Source organism: Schistocerca americana, chromosome 1 (genome assembly GCF_021461395.2).
Source record: "Schistocerca americana isolate TAMUIC-IGC-003095 chromosome 1, iqSchAmer2.1, whole genome shotgun sequence".
Classification (NCBI taxonomy): domain Eukaryota; kingdom Metazoa; phylum Arthropoda; class Insecta; order Orthoptera; family Acrididae; genus Schistocerca; species Schistocerca americana.
In genome coordinates, this window is record NC_060119.1 from 348,787,635 (window position 1) to 348,801,685 (window position 14,051).

At 44.2% G+C, this 14,051-nt stretch overlaps 1 protein-coding gene across 1 annotated transcript in view; it reads right to left on the reverse strand.

Annotated features, from left to right (window-relative positions):
- Positions 1 to 13,229, reverse strand: part of LOC124622523 (biogenesis of lysosome-related organelles complex 1 subunit 5) — a 43,416-nt gene extending 30,187 nt beyond the window's left edge. Inside the window, exon 1 of the mRNA XM_047148258.1 lies at positions 12,991 to 13,229. Within this exon, the coding sequence (XP_047004214.1) occupies positions 12,991 to 13,009 (19 nt within the window). The 5' untranslated portion in view covers positions 13,010 to 13,229. The remainder of the gene's footprint in view (positions 1 to 12,990) is intronic.
- Positions 13,230 to 14,051: the final 822 nt, after the last annotated feature.

Sequence of the window (14,051 nt, forward strand, 5' to 3'; positions counted from 1 at the left end):
TTTCATGAGAATATTAGAGAACTGAATAACAACACATAAGAGATTCTTGTCTGTTTGGAAAATTCAGAGGGCTCTGAAAAGACAGATACATACAGTGCTAATCAGCACATCATATAACCATAGTGTTAAATATAAGAGATTATACTCCAGCATGTTACATAAAACTAAAATGGGAAAAGGAAGAGTTTATGCATATAAACATAGAACACAAGATACCATTGAAAAAAGTATATTTTGTAGGTTAGTGATCTTCACACAGAAATGTGTTCATTGTAACTCTGTACAGATCTCCACAGGGAAATTTTGAACTGTTTATGAGGTATATGGATTCCTTACTGTGCTATCTGTCAGGCAGCAACAAGCAGTTATTAGTATGTGGTGACGGCTGGTCATCATTCCCTTCATCTGTCAAGTGGCAAACCACGAGTAGCCGTCAAAGGAAGGAGGCGAAAGACAAATTCTGGAAAGCCTAAGTGTAACTGACTTAATAAGAAAAAAATAAGAAATGAAAAGAACAAAGAGAATAAAAAGGTGGAAAGGGCAGTGGCCAGGCTGAGCCACCCAGCAAGGGCCAGTGGAACCCCTGGAGGGGGGAGGGGAGGTGGAGAGGGGTGCCCTACCAACCCCGTAAGCAGTCAATGACACCAAAAAGCCTTATCTTACAGGGACAAATAGAAACCACCTTCACAGGAAAAACTTAACACCAGATCAGCCGAGTTGGTGTCGTCTGCTAGCACCAGAGGGAATGTGTCAGGAAAATTAAGATGTCTCAAAGCAGACAAATTAGGTCAGCCTATGCATAAGTGGACCACGGTCAGAGAGGCTCCACATTGGCAGCGAGGGGATTTTCATGTCTGAGAATGTGGCCATGAGTCAGCCAAGTGTAGCCAATGCAAAGTCTACAGAGCGGACAGTGGATTTGCTGAGAAAAGCACAAAGGGAAGACTGTCACATGGTTGTGGTCTCCCAAATTGTCCTTTGTTTGGGGATATCAGACAACCAAAGGTCCGGTTCTGAGACATCCATTTCCAGATTTGGCATCCTGGTGGCCAGTTTGGTCAACCAGTCAGCTCTTTCATTTCCCAAAATTCCAACAGGAACAGGAGTCCAAACAAAAATGATTGGCTGCCCAACTTTATGGAGGTCTGAGACAAGATCCTGTATAGTTGTAACCAGTGGGTGAGGAAAGTAGCAATGGTTTACAGCCTGAAGGCTAATTTAATGGCCATCACTTCAGCAGTGAAGACACTGCAGCCATTTGGCAGACAGTGGAGTTCACTACACTGTGCACCTGTTTATGCAAAGCCTGCCTGTCCATTGACTGTTGAGCCATCGGTGAATACCACTTCCAAAACCAGTTACTTCTCAAGGACAGCCAAGAACAGATGGCAAAAAATCAGTGGATCAACAGAATCTTTTAAACCAAAGGAGACCTTGAGGCAAATCTTAGGTCAGGGCACAAGCCATGAGGTCAGAAGGGATGTCTCCCTGACCAGAGGCAACAATGGAAAAGTTGCAGTTCCAAATAGACACTTGTGACCTTCAGCAATTGTAAACAAAGTTCTGGGTTGCCATTGTGGGAGGTGGAGATCCCTTCCACAGTAAAGGACACTGTAGTTTGGATGCTCAGGGAAGCTATGAATGCGTATAGCATAATTCAGCAACTGTTGTTGGCACCTGATAGATAATGGTGGGAATCCAGTAGTGACTAGTTTTTTGTTCACAGGGCTAGTCCAGGAGGCTCCCATTGCTTCAGACCCCACAATGATGAATGGGGTCCAGTATCTACAATGCTGAGGGTGATGTTGAACCATATGCAAGACCCCCATTATTGAGACGGGACAGAATCAGGGTTTTGTAGAGCCGCAAAAGGGTAAAGCGATCTGCACCCCAGCTAGTGTTACTGAGGCAAAGTGTATTGAGGTGCCACCAACAGGGAATTTAACACTAGTCCCAGGAAGTGGTGTGTCTCAAATACAAGAAGTAACTGATCATCTACGTAAAGCTCTGGGTGTGAGAGGGGGAAAACGATGGCAGCAAAAGTGCATGGCACGAGTCTTGGCTGAAAACTGAAAGCCATGGGTAAGAGCCCAAGACTCCACTTTCCATATGGCACCCTGTAGGTGACACTCAGAAGCAATAAGAAAAGAATAAAATCAACAGCATATAAGGAGGGCGATACCACAGACCCCACAGCCACTGCTAGACCATTGATGGACAGCAGAAAGAGGGGTACACTCAGTACAGAGCCCTGTGGGATCATGTTTTCTTGGATTAGGAAAGGGGGGGGGGGGGGGGATGACTGAGTAAAAGTGCCCACTTGAATGCAGAACGTATGGGGCCACACGAAGTTATTGGCAAAAATTGGGAGTGGACCCGGAGACCTCATTAACGTAACTTAGTATGGATGTGGTGATGCCACATCGTGTCATAACCCTCCTGTAGGTAAAAAAAAAAAAAAAAAAAGACAGCAATGAACTGCTGATGAAGTGCAAAGGCTGTCTGGATAGTGGGCTCCCAAGTGAACCAAATTATTAGCAGTGGAGCGGCCTTTGCAAAAACTGTCATGAGATGCACAGTAGACCTCGAGACTCAAGAAGTCAACACAGCCACTTGCTCACCATGCACTCCAGCAACTTAAGACATCAGTAAGGCTGACTGGGCAATGACTGTCCATCTCTAGAGGATTCTTACCCAGTTTCAGTAGTGTAACTATTGTGCTTCCTCGCCAGTGAGATGGGAACATACCCTCACCCTAGATCCGATTAAAGAGGGCAAGGATGTGACACTGACTATCTATTCAGAGATAATTCAGCTTTTGGTTGTGACTGCGATCTGGCCCTGGGACCATATCAGGGCAATGGGCTAGGGCACTGTAGAGTTTCTATTGACTGAATGGAGCACTGTATGGCTTCAGATGGTGAGTAGTAAAAGATAACCGCATTCGCTCCTCCCGTTGTTTTATGAGCCGAAAGGAGGAGGAGTTGTTCTCAGTTGCAGATGCACGAGTGTGATGCTCAGTAAAATACTTGGCAACAGCATCTGGATCAGTATAAATGGCACCTGCTATGGAAATGCTTGGTGCACCTGCAGGAGATTGGAATCCATATAGTTGTCTGATCTTTGCCCATACCTGTGATGGAGAGGTACGTAATCCAATGGTGAAAAATATACCATTTCCAGGGTTCTTGCTTTCGTCCTTTCATGAGGTAGCGAACATGGGCATGGAGCCGTTTTAAGGGCAATGAGGTGCTCCACTGAAGGGTGCCTCTTATGGTATTGGACAACCTGCCTATGAACTCCAATGGCCACAACAATCCTGGGGTCCACCAGGGTACCGTCTTCCAACGGAGGAATCCTGAGAAAGTGGCGATGGTTTGACTGGCTGCCATTGTATGCTAAAGAGCCACATCTAAACTGTCTTGCGATGGGGAGCTAAGGACAACAGCAGTGATGTAGCCATCCTAGTCAGCATTACAGAGAACCCATCTGGCCAGGCATCCAGGGGAGCAACACTGAAGGAGGGACAGGAAGATCAGAAAGTGGTCATTACCATAAAGGTCATGGTGGGCCCTCCAGTGATAGGTGGAGAAGACCAGGACTGCAAAAGGAGAGATCAATGGCCGAATAAGTCCCATGTGTCACTGTGAAGTGTGTGGGGGCACCATAATTTAAGGGGCAAAAATCAACTTGTGCCAGCAAGGTTTTGAGGTCTTTACCAAAGCCAGTGATCGCTGTTCCACCCCACAAAGGCTTACGGGTGCCCAAGACTAGGAATGGTGGCTTCATTTTCTTTTGTTTTAGGGCGAAAAAAACAACTAGGGTCATACGCAATCATGTCAGAACTGCAGAACACAAAGACAAAAAAGGAGTTAAAAACAACTGTACATTAAGCCCTGTCGACAGAAGGAAAGACAACTAAAAACATTGACTTGGAGAAAGGTCCATAAAGTATTTCACAGAGACAACAAGAAGGTCCTGATATAAAGATGAACTGTCCTTAGCCGTATTGCTACGACAGATAAAAAGTAAAGCATTGTTGGTAGCCCGCATGTCGTTCGCTAAAACAACCGATAATTCAGACAGCAAACACTAAGGAGAACGTAAGTAGTTAAAAAAAGGCATCCTGTAAGGAAATGGTGAACCGTCAATGGCTGAGGACAATGAGCACTTTACAAATGGCAATGGCTAAAAAAGAAAGACAGTGCTCAATATGCAACCTAGGTAACATGATCCCATGGCGAGTGTGCCGAGAGGTGGTCTGCCGAGCTGCTGGGAGAGGTTTAATTTCCCGGAGCTTGTTCCCATGAAGGAAAGACAAGTTGTGATGCCAAAAAGACACCACCTGTGACAGAGGGTAACACACAGATCTTCGGAGGGAATGGAAGAACTAGCGTGCCGAGGTTCAAGGACTCGGCCTCGTTGCCCTTCAGACAGGCGTGAGCAGGCACCCACATAAATATCACAGTGGCTCCATCAGGAGTGAGCAAGTGAAAGCTTTCCTGGACCCGTTGCACTAAGGGATGGGCGGTGTACAGCACACAAAAGCTCTGAAGGGCACAGAGAATCGGAGCAAATGACAATTAGAAACCTGAGCTGCCGGATGTACTGCATGGCCTGATACAAAGCGAAGAGCTCCACTGTAAATACAGAGCAGTGTTCCGGAAGCCAATATCTAAAACATGGGCGCCAATGATGAAGGCACAACCAACACCACGATCAGGCCAAGAATCATTAACATACACAAAGGTACTATCACGAAATTCCACGCGAAGGTCGTGAAACTGAAGGCGATAGAGCGAGGCTGGAGTAGTGTCCTTAGCAAGTGAATGAAGGCCAAGGTTAACACAGGCCCCTTCACAAAGTCAAGATGGTGAAGGGTTCACACCCACCAGGAAAGTTGAAGGTAGTGCGAAATAAAGCTGCCAAAGCAAGTGCCGAAAACGGACTCCAGGAGGTAACAGAGAAGAGGGACGTGCCCCCTACTGCAAACAAAAGAATCATTGAAAACGGAGGCATAGGGTGGGTGGCCACGCATGGCAGACAAACGGCATGCATACCTGCTGAGGAGAAAGTCACAGAGGTAGGGCAATGGTAGTTCAGCAGCTTCAGGATACAGACTCCCAACCGGACTATTGTAAAAGGTGCCTGTGGCCGAATGGATGCCACGATGGTGGCTAGTGTTTAGATGGTGTAAGAGGGATGGATGTGCAGATGCATTAACAAAGCACCTATAGTCACGTTTAAAAAGGGCAAGGGATGGGTACAAATGGAGGAAGGTGGTTGGATCAGCACCCCAGGAAGCACCATTGAGGACACGTAGGGCATTGAGGGACTGCAACAGCGGGATGCCAGGTAAGACACATGGGAGAACCAAAAGTGTTTGCTATCAAGCATGAGCCCCAAGAATTTCGTAGTTTCAACTAATGAAAGGCCAACAGGCCTAAGATGTAAAGATGCTGGGAGAAACAATTTGCCCCATCAGAAATTCATACAGACAGTTTTATCAGTGGAAAAATGAGAGCCATTGTGGATGCTCCACGAGTAAAGATGATTGAGACAACATTGAAGATAATGCTCTACGAAGTAAGTCCATGGAGAACTACAAAAGATGGCAAAACTGTCAACAAAAGGGGAGCCGGAGATGCCCGCGGGAGACAGGCCATTATAGGGTTAATGGCGATAGCAAAGAGGATGACGCTCAGGACGGAACCCTGAGGCACACCGTTTTCCTGGATAAAGGTGTCCGACAAGGCAGAGTCCACATGCACCTTGAAAACTCAGTCTTTTAAAAATTCCTAAAGGAAATGGGACAGGCAGCCATGGAAGTCTCATGTGTAAAGAGTACGGAGGATACCAGTTCTTCTGCAGGTGTCGTAGGCCTTCTCCAAATCGAAAAACATGGACAAAGTCTGTGATTTATGCACAAAACCATTTATGACATGGGTGAACAAAGTAACAAGATGGTCAACTGCGGAACGCTGTGCTCAAAATCCGCACTGTGCAGTCATTATTAAATTGCAGGACTCTAGCCACCACACCAGCCGGACATGAATCATACTTCCTTGCAAAAGCAGCTGGTGAGAGATGGGGCAGTAACTAGAAGGAAGGTTTTTACCCTTACTGGGCTTAGGTATGTGTATGACAGTGGCTTCATGCCAATGTCCAGGGAATGTGCCCTCTGCCCAGATGCAGCTGTACGTGTTAAGCAGAAAGTGCTTGCCTGCAAGAGAGAGGTGCAACATCTGAATGTGGACAGTGTCTGGCCAAGGCGTGGAGAATCAGGATGAACTGAGAGCACAATCTAGCTCCCTGATAGTAAAGGCAGCATTGTAGCACTCACAATTCTGAGAAGAGAAGGTTATCACGCAAGTCTCCTCCGCTCGTTTCCAATGGAGGAACGCAGGGTTGTGGAGGGAAGAGCTTGAAATGTCCGCAAAATGGCGGCCTGAGGTGTTGGAGATAGCAACAGGGTCCACAATAACATCGGCTGCTACTTCTAGCAGCCTACTTGGACAGCCTACTCATCAAAATACATGGGACAATCCCAAGAGGAGGCAGCACGACCGCCACTGCAGTTGATACAGCAGAGAGACGGAGGCACACAATCGCCCTCACGCACATCCCTACCACAGGTTACACATTTGGCTCGGTGTCTAGTATGGTTGAAACAATGACACTTGTAGCAGCGAATCAGTTTCAGAATGTACGATCAGACTGTGATACTTTCACAGCCTACTTTCATGTTTGACAGAAGCACCAAACTATCAGATTAGAAAAAGAGTTTGGGTGGGCACTAAGGATGAATCTACCTTTTTCATCACCTGATGGATGGCAGTGACATCCTGATCATAGAGGTAAGATAGGATTTCAGGCTTGGTCAGACCGTTGTGCAGCCTAGTGTACATAACACCATGGGAAGAATTTAGATTTCTATGGGCCTCGACATTAACATGATAGCCCTGGAGAAGTAAGGCAGTAAGCAGTTTTTGTGCTTGAGAATCAGAAGTAGTCTCCAAAAGTAAAATGCCATTCCATAAATGAGAGCAGGATTTCACAGGGCTGGCAACTGCATCAACACTTTTCTGAATAATAGACGGGCTTACAGTCGCAAAGGACTGACTGTCTTCAGTACGTGAGACCACGAGGAACCGTGGTGCATCTGGAAGGACTTTGAATTGTTAGCCTCATTCTTTTTATGTATCACTGATGTTGATTGTGAAGGTGATTGGCTCATTGCGAGAGAATCACCTATGATTGCCAGCATCTCCAATGGCGTGCTCCTGCCAACTAGGGGCCCCTTTCACAAGGGGGTACACTCACCTTAAGGTGATTGTTCACACCTCAGGTCACACCTGATGGAGGACCAATCCGCAATTTGGAAAGGTAGCAGCTCAGGCAATCACCTTGGGCCTGGCCTGTACCAGGGGATACATGCACCCGCCCTGTCAACCCGGGGCTGGGAATTACGTGTTACCCAGTCACCTGTAATGGGTCAGACATTGCCGGCCTTCAGGAGCGCACAGGGAGGAAGAAGAAAAAGAGGAACCTCAAACGCCAAAGCTGAGGAATGATAGAAGAAGGGAAACAAATAAAGGAAAAGGGAATGAAAAACAGTGGTAAGATTGATGTCAGCGACAGACAATGTGGAACGTTCCCAATAACACCCCAGACATGTTCCCCATGGGAGGGGGAAAGAATAACAAAAGGAGAGACATGCAGCACGGAAGGGAAAAGATGCTGCAAAGGCTGTGTCCACATGATAGCCAAGCATGAACCCGCCAAAGAGTGGTGAGTCCCCTGGGGTGTCAGCAGCTTCTGCTTACAGACTCAACTGTGCTAGTGCAAAAGGGACCAGTGGCCCAATGGGTCCACTATGGCAGGTGGTATAGAGGTGGTGTAAGATGGACAGACACGCGGATGCACAAAGCATCCATAGTTTAGTTTCGAATGGACAAGAGCCTGGTACAAACAGAGGAGGGTGGTCTGATCCGCTCCGCAGGAAGTACAGCTGAGGACATGTCGGACATTGAGGGACCAGGTAAATCAGGCGGTCAGGTAAGACACTTGGACCACGAAACTTTTCTATTAAGCATGAGCCCCAGGAATTTCATAGTTTCAACATATGGAGGAGCAACAGGCCCAAGATGTAAAGATGGTGGAAGAAACAAATTGTGCCGCTATAAATTAATACAAACAGTCCTGACAGTGGAAAAGCAAAATCCACTGTTGATGCTTCACGAGTAATGATGATTGAGACAATGCTGAAGATGACATTCAAAGAAATAAGCCCATGGAGAACTGCAATAGGCAGCAAAATCATCAAGAAAAGGGGTGACAGAGACGCCTTACGGGAGACAGGCTATAATAGGGTTATTGGCAATAGCAAAGAGGATGGTGCTCAGGACAGTACCCTGAGGCACACCATTTTCCTGCATAATGGTGTTCAACAAGACAGAACCCACGCGTAGCTGAAATGGGGCACGCAGCCATGGATGCCCCACGTGCAGAGAGTAATGGAGGATACCAGTCCTCCAGCAGGTGTCTTAGGCTTCCTCCAAATTGAGAAACAGGGGCACAGTCTGGTATTTCCGCAGAAAACTATTCACGACATGGGTTGACAAAGTGACAATATTGTCGACTGCAGCACAGTGCACTCGAAATCCACACTGTGCAGTGATTGGTAAATTGCGAGACTCTAGCCACCACACCAGTCGGGCATGAATCATACATTCCATCACCCTTGCACACACAGATGGTCAGAGAAATGGGGTGGTAGCTGTAAGGAAAGTGTTTCCCCTTACCAGGTTTAGGTATGGTTATGACAGTGACTTCATGCTAGTATCCGGGATATGTGCTCTCTGGCCAGATGCGAATGCATATAAGAAGGAAAAAGTGCTTGCCCGCAAGAGAAAGGGTGCTACAACATCTGAATGTTACCATCATCTGGTCCTGGGGCAGAGGATCAGGATGAAGTGAGAGCATGATCTAGCTCCCTCAAAGTAAAGGCTGCATTGTAGCAACCACGATTCTGAAAAGAGAAGGGTATCAAGCGAGTCGCACATACCCGTTTCCAATGGAGGAAGGCAGGGTGATAGTGAGTGGAGCTCGAAATCTCCACAAAATAGTGGCCCAAGGTGTTGGAGACCGCGATAGGGTTCACTATGACATAATCTGTCTCTAAGCTGGTCGTAGGTTGTGTTCCAAAAATGAACAGCATAGAGAGAGAAGTGATGACACTTTCTGTAGGACCTGACCATCATTTTGCAGGACAATGCTCAAGGGCGTACAGCTGTTACTGATTTGTTTGACTGATGGGGCTGCTAAGTGCTATACCACCTACTGCACTCCCCTGACTTAAGCCCTCGTAAGTTCAACTAGATTTCTAAACTGAATGAAACACTTCACAGCATTCGCTTCAGAACTGCTACAAATTCGTTGGGCAATAGACCGCACCACTCAAACTGTCAACACAACTGGCATTGCTAAGAGTAACCTACAACTTCCACATCACTGGCAACGAGTTATACACAATGATGGCAACTATTTTGAAGGTCAGTAATACTTTGAAACACGTATCTATTTTGTATGAGCTGTAAATAAATAGTTGCCACTATTTAAGTACCAACCCTCGTATTTGAAATGAGAGGGAGGACAATAGGCCACAAAACATAAAATCACTACTGATTTAACTGGAAGGGCTACAGATGACAAACCACAGTCAGTAGATATGTTTAACAACCATTCCTTAAATGTGCTACAAAAAAATAAGGATAATCAGTTCAAGATGAAAATCAGTGTGTTGAAAAATCAACTCTCAAAAAATTCAATCATTTAAATGTCTCACCTTCTGAAATTAAGGAAATTATATACATATTTTCTCAAAAGTAGAAGCTCATCTGAATTTGGCGGCACTTGCAACACAGAGCTAAGGACTTATGTTCCTATGTAATAAGTGTTGCCTTTTCTGAAATATGTAATTGATCACTAACTCTGGGCATTTTCCCACTGATTTTGAAATATGGCATCATTAAATCTGTATATAAGACATGTGATCAAAGAGCAAGCAATAACTGCTGCCCATTTTAATGCAGACAACATTTTCTAATTTTTTGTTTGATAAGGTGATGTATTCCAGAAGGGTATACCACCCGAGCAACACCAATTCTGCTGCGAACTGTGTGGCATGGAATGTGGTATAGTGGCTAGCATCTCTCTCTGGTGTTCTGCAGGCCCCCAATCAAACCCGGCCACCAGCAATTATTTGTTTGTTCCTATTTTTCACTTCACGGAGGTTCTTAAAATTTCTCATTTTCGTTACGTTAATAAATTATGAAATATTCGGGGCTTGTACAAATAGCAGCACACACTGTCCACGAGTTCAGTTCTTTATCTGTACACTGGTGTTCATGATATACTGATTTCAGTGCTAAGTGCTGTATATCAAAGGGACATCAGCTTTTGGATTTTGATGTGATTAAGGTTATGGCAACAATTTTTGGCAGAGGTGCAAGGTACTTCAAAACACCTACATCACCCTGGCTCCAATCAGGAAATGTAAAATCTGTCACTCAGACAGACAGTAACTGGAATACAGTACATCATTCCCAAAGCCCATATATCAGGTAACTAACTAATACAAAACAGTGGCAAGTCAGCTGTACATCATGCATCAATCAGTGTTTCCCAGAGATGTTTCCAAAACCTGGTGAAATGGCTGAAAGGAATCAACCAAATCACCAAATACAACAGATGGAATAGCATGATGTGTGTGGAAAATGGAAATCTACATGGATGGCACAGCCCAGCAGAGGTTTGAGAAAAAAGAAGAGAAGCTCATTTTCTGGGATCAATTCCAAGTCGAATAGACAATCAGCAATAAATTTGCTTTACAGAAAATCAATGTCCTGGGGAAGCAACACAGCCTTCCATACAAATCATTTTGGCCCTGTGGTACATTGTGAATACGAATATGACAGAAGCTGACAAAATCTCACATTTGATGAAGGGAGTCATAGAAGACATGCACTATGCTCTTCTGGTAAGGATGTTCACAACAAATGAGGACTTCATTAGGCACCGTAAGTACATGAAATAATGCAACAGGAAAGAGTCAGGAGAAAGAAGTATGACCAACTCCCAAATGTGGTCCCTATGGCCATGGAAGACCATCACAATATTATCTCTGTCATACGCCAGGTGGTAAGAGAAGAAATAGAGTACAGCAGTTAATGGCAGCAGGATCTTTAACTGGCATGAGCAGTGACAACTCGTTCCGGATGTGAGAATGTAGGAAAAGCCAAAACAGTCTAGGATTGGCAGCTCAGTGCCATCAACAAAGAATCGTGCTCTGCTACCACTAAGGACTGTGGAAGAAGCTACTATCAAACTGCCAACAAGATCTAGTCCAAACCATAAAACAACTTCAATGAGAATCAGCTTTTCTGTGAGAATTTTACAGATGCCATCAGATCTGGAGTGGAGAGAAAACAGATGAAATAGACCATTGCGAAACACTGTAGCAATGCAAAGGTCCACCAGTGCTGGCATACAGAGGACCATTACAAGACCTAGATCCAGGATGCTGTTGTAAGCTCCAATGAGAATTTCCATAGCAGTGAGTCACTTTCTCTCGGACACACAGCAATGCTATGTGGTGCATTGCATGCAACGCAGCATAGCTGTTGGCACCACTGCCTGGCATGCCGTGCGTCACCAGTTCAAACTTTACCACCAGCAATTGTTTGCTATCTGGGGGGGGTTCTTAAAACTCTTAAGTTTGTATTTTCTGGAATGACTAACATTTGTAAAAATTGCACCATGCTCCACCCAGGAGTTCCATTCTATTTGTTGGCGTTTGTGATAAATGTGATTTCAGTGCTAAGTGATTTACTTCAGTGATAACCCTGCTTATCAATTTGGTTGTGATTGTAGTAACAATGTGACAATATCTTCAGTAATCACAGTCTGAAGTTCAGATAAGTTGTTCATCAACTTTGATAATGTTATTTACATGTTCACTCACTGCATTTTGCAAGCATTAAATAACAAAATGGCACTGGTTGGCATTTTCTGCGACCAATTTAAAGCCTGTGTGTGAATAAAAATATTATTCTAGACAAACTGGGGTTTTACAGAACTGGCAATATAACCAAAGAATGGATGTCATAACTAAACAAAAGAATTCACGTAGTTGTACTTAAAACTATGGAAACTACAGATACGAATATCAACAACGCAGTAAAAGAGATTGTTACACTGTAACTTATCGTGGTGATTACATGTCAAGTTGCAGACAGGCGCAATTAAAAGACACTTACACATAAGCTTTCGACCCTAGCATTCGTCGGAAAAAAAGAGGAACACACATCATCCATTCACACAAGCAAACACACATGACAGGCTACTTCGACAGCTTGGGCTGGAATGCTACTATTGGGTGGGATTGCTACTTCACATTCCATGTGGTATTAGCATTCTGACCAGAGCTACAGGAATTGGCGATCATGTACTAGGATGTGGAAGGAAAGGATGTAGTGTAATTGAGCGAGCGCACATCAACATACAGTGATTTCGTTAAAAGTCCCTACATTTAGAAAGCAACTGTCAAAGCATGTCTTCTTAATACTCACATGCAGAATCTTACCACCGAACTAACAGCAAATAGCGACATCATCTGCCACGAACCCATTATGGGGAAATAGCTGAAATTCTGTCTCCAAAAATGCTTACAAGCCTTCACACCATTCTACTTTATCCGTTTGTCTCTACCTAACATTAGGCACTGTGGACGCGCATTAGTTAGCATTAAATGAAAATTACTGCACTATGCGGTTGAACTAACACGGAATACAAACTTCTGCCGATTTACATCAATAACTACCAAACACTACACGTTAGGCAGCAAACGGTAGATGTCCACATGCCAGTCATCTAAGTAAACGCAGTGCACCATACATACCAATAAAATAATGACGTTTCTTCAAATACCTTTAATTATTGCTGCCATTCAGGCCCCACCCACAAGCGCATTGCATTTATTACATCACTCTACAACCACAGTTTAAGCCTCTGACACACTGTTATCACAGACAGAGGTAAATATCATTCGATTAGTCGTTTTTTCGATAGGGTACCAGTCACAGATCTTCAATCATCTGCAGCATAGACATCAAGGATAGGCCCGTATTACCACGGTCTAGACCACAGTCGTGACACTTCACAACAGTCGTGACACTTCGCCTCGATTTTGTTGCCTACCGCGCCAGAAGCGCCCCAAGCGGCCAGTAAGTTAAATTGTGAGTTCGGCGTGATCGTGAAAGGGAATAATGTTTGTTTGATTTCTATAATTGTTTTTGCAAGCAACAACAGGAAGAAGACACCACAGTTGTCTTTTTTTTAGGTTTCCTAAGGGTCCTGAGAGGTATATACCATTATGTTACTAAACTGTATCGTCAGGATTCACTTGTAAACTACATGTGTATTAATGATTCGTGTCTCGTTTTAGGAGCAGAAAATGGTTAGTTAATAGCAGATGAGACGACCTTACGAAAAAATACCTGGTTTACCTGTATAATAATATTAGCTTTTGTTCGCTACATTTGTAACAAAACCAGTTCGTTAACGCAGAAAATAATAAACTCGTGTGGTTAGATTAGATTAGATTAATACTAGTTCCATGGATCATGAATACGATATTTCGTGATCATGTGGAACGAGTCAAATTTTCCAATACATGACGTAATGAAGTTAATTTGACAACATAATTAAGTTAATACAACAGCTTTTTTTTCTTAATTTCTATCTAAAAATTCCTCTATGGAGTAGAAGGAGTTGTCATTCATAAATTCTTTTAATTTCTTCTTAAATACTTGTTGGTTATCTGTCAGACTTTTGATACTATTTGGTAAGTGATCAAAGACTTTAGTGGCAGTGAATTCACCACTTTCTGTGCCAAAGTTAAATTTAATCTTGAATAGTGAAGATCATCCTTTCTCCTAGTATTATAGTTAAGCACACTGATATTACTTTTGAATTGGGTGTGGTTTCTA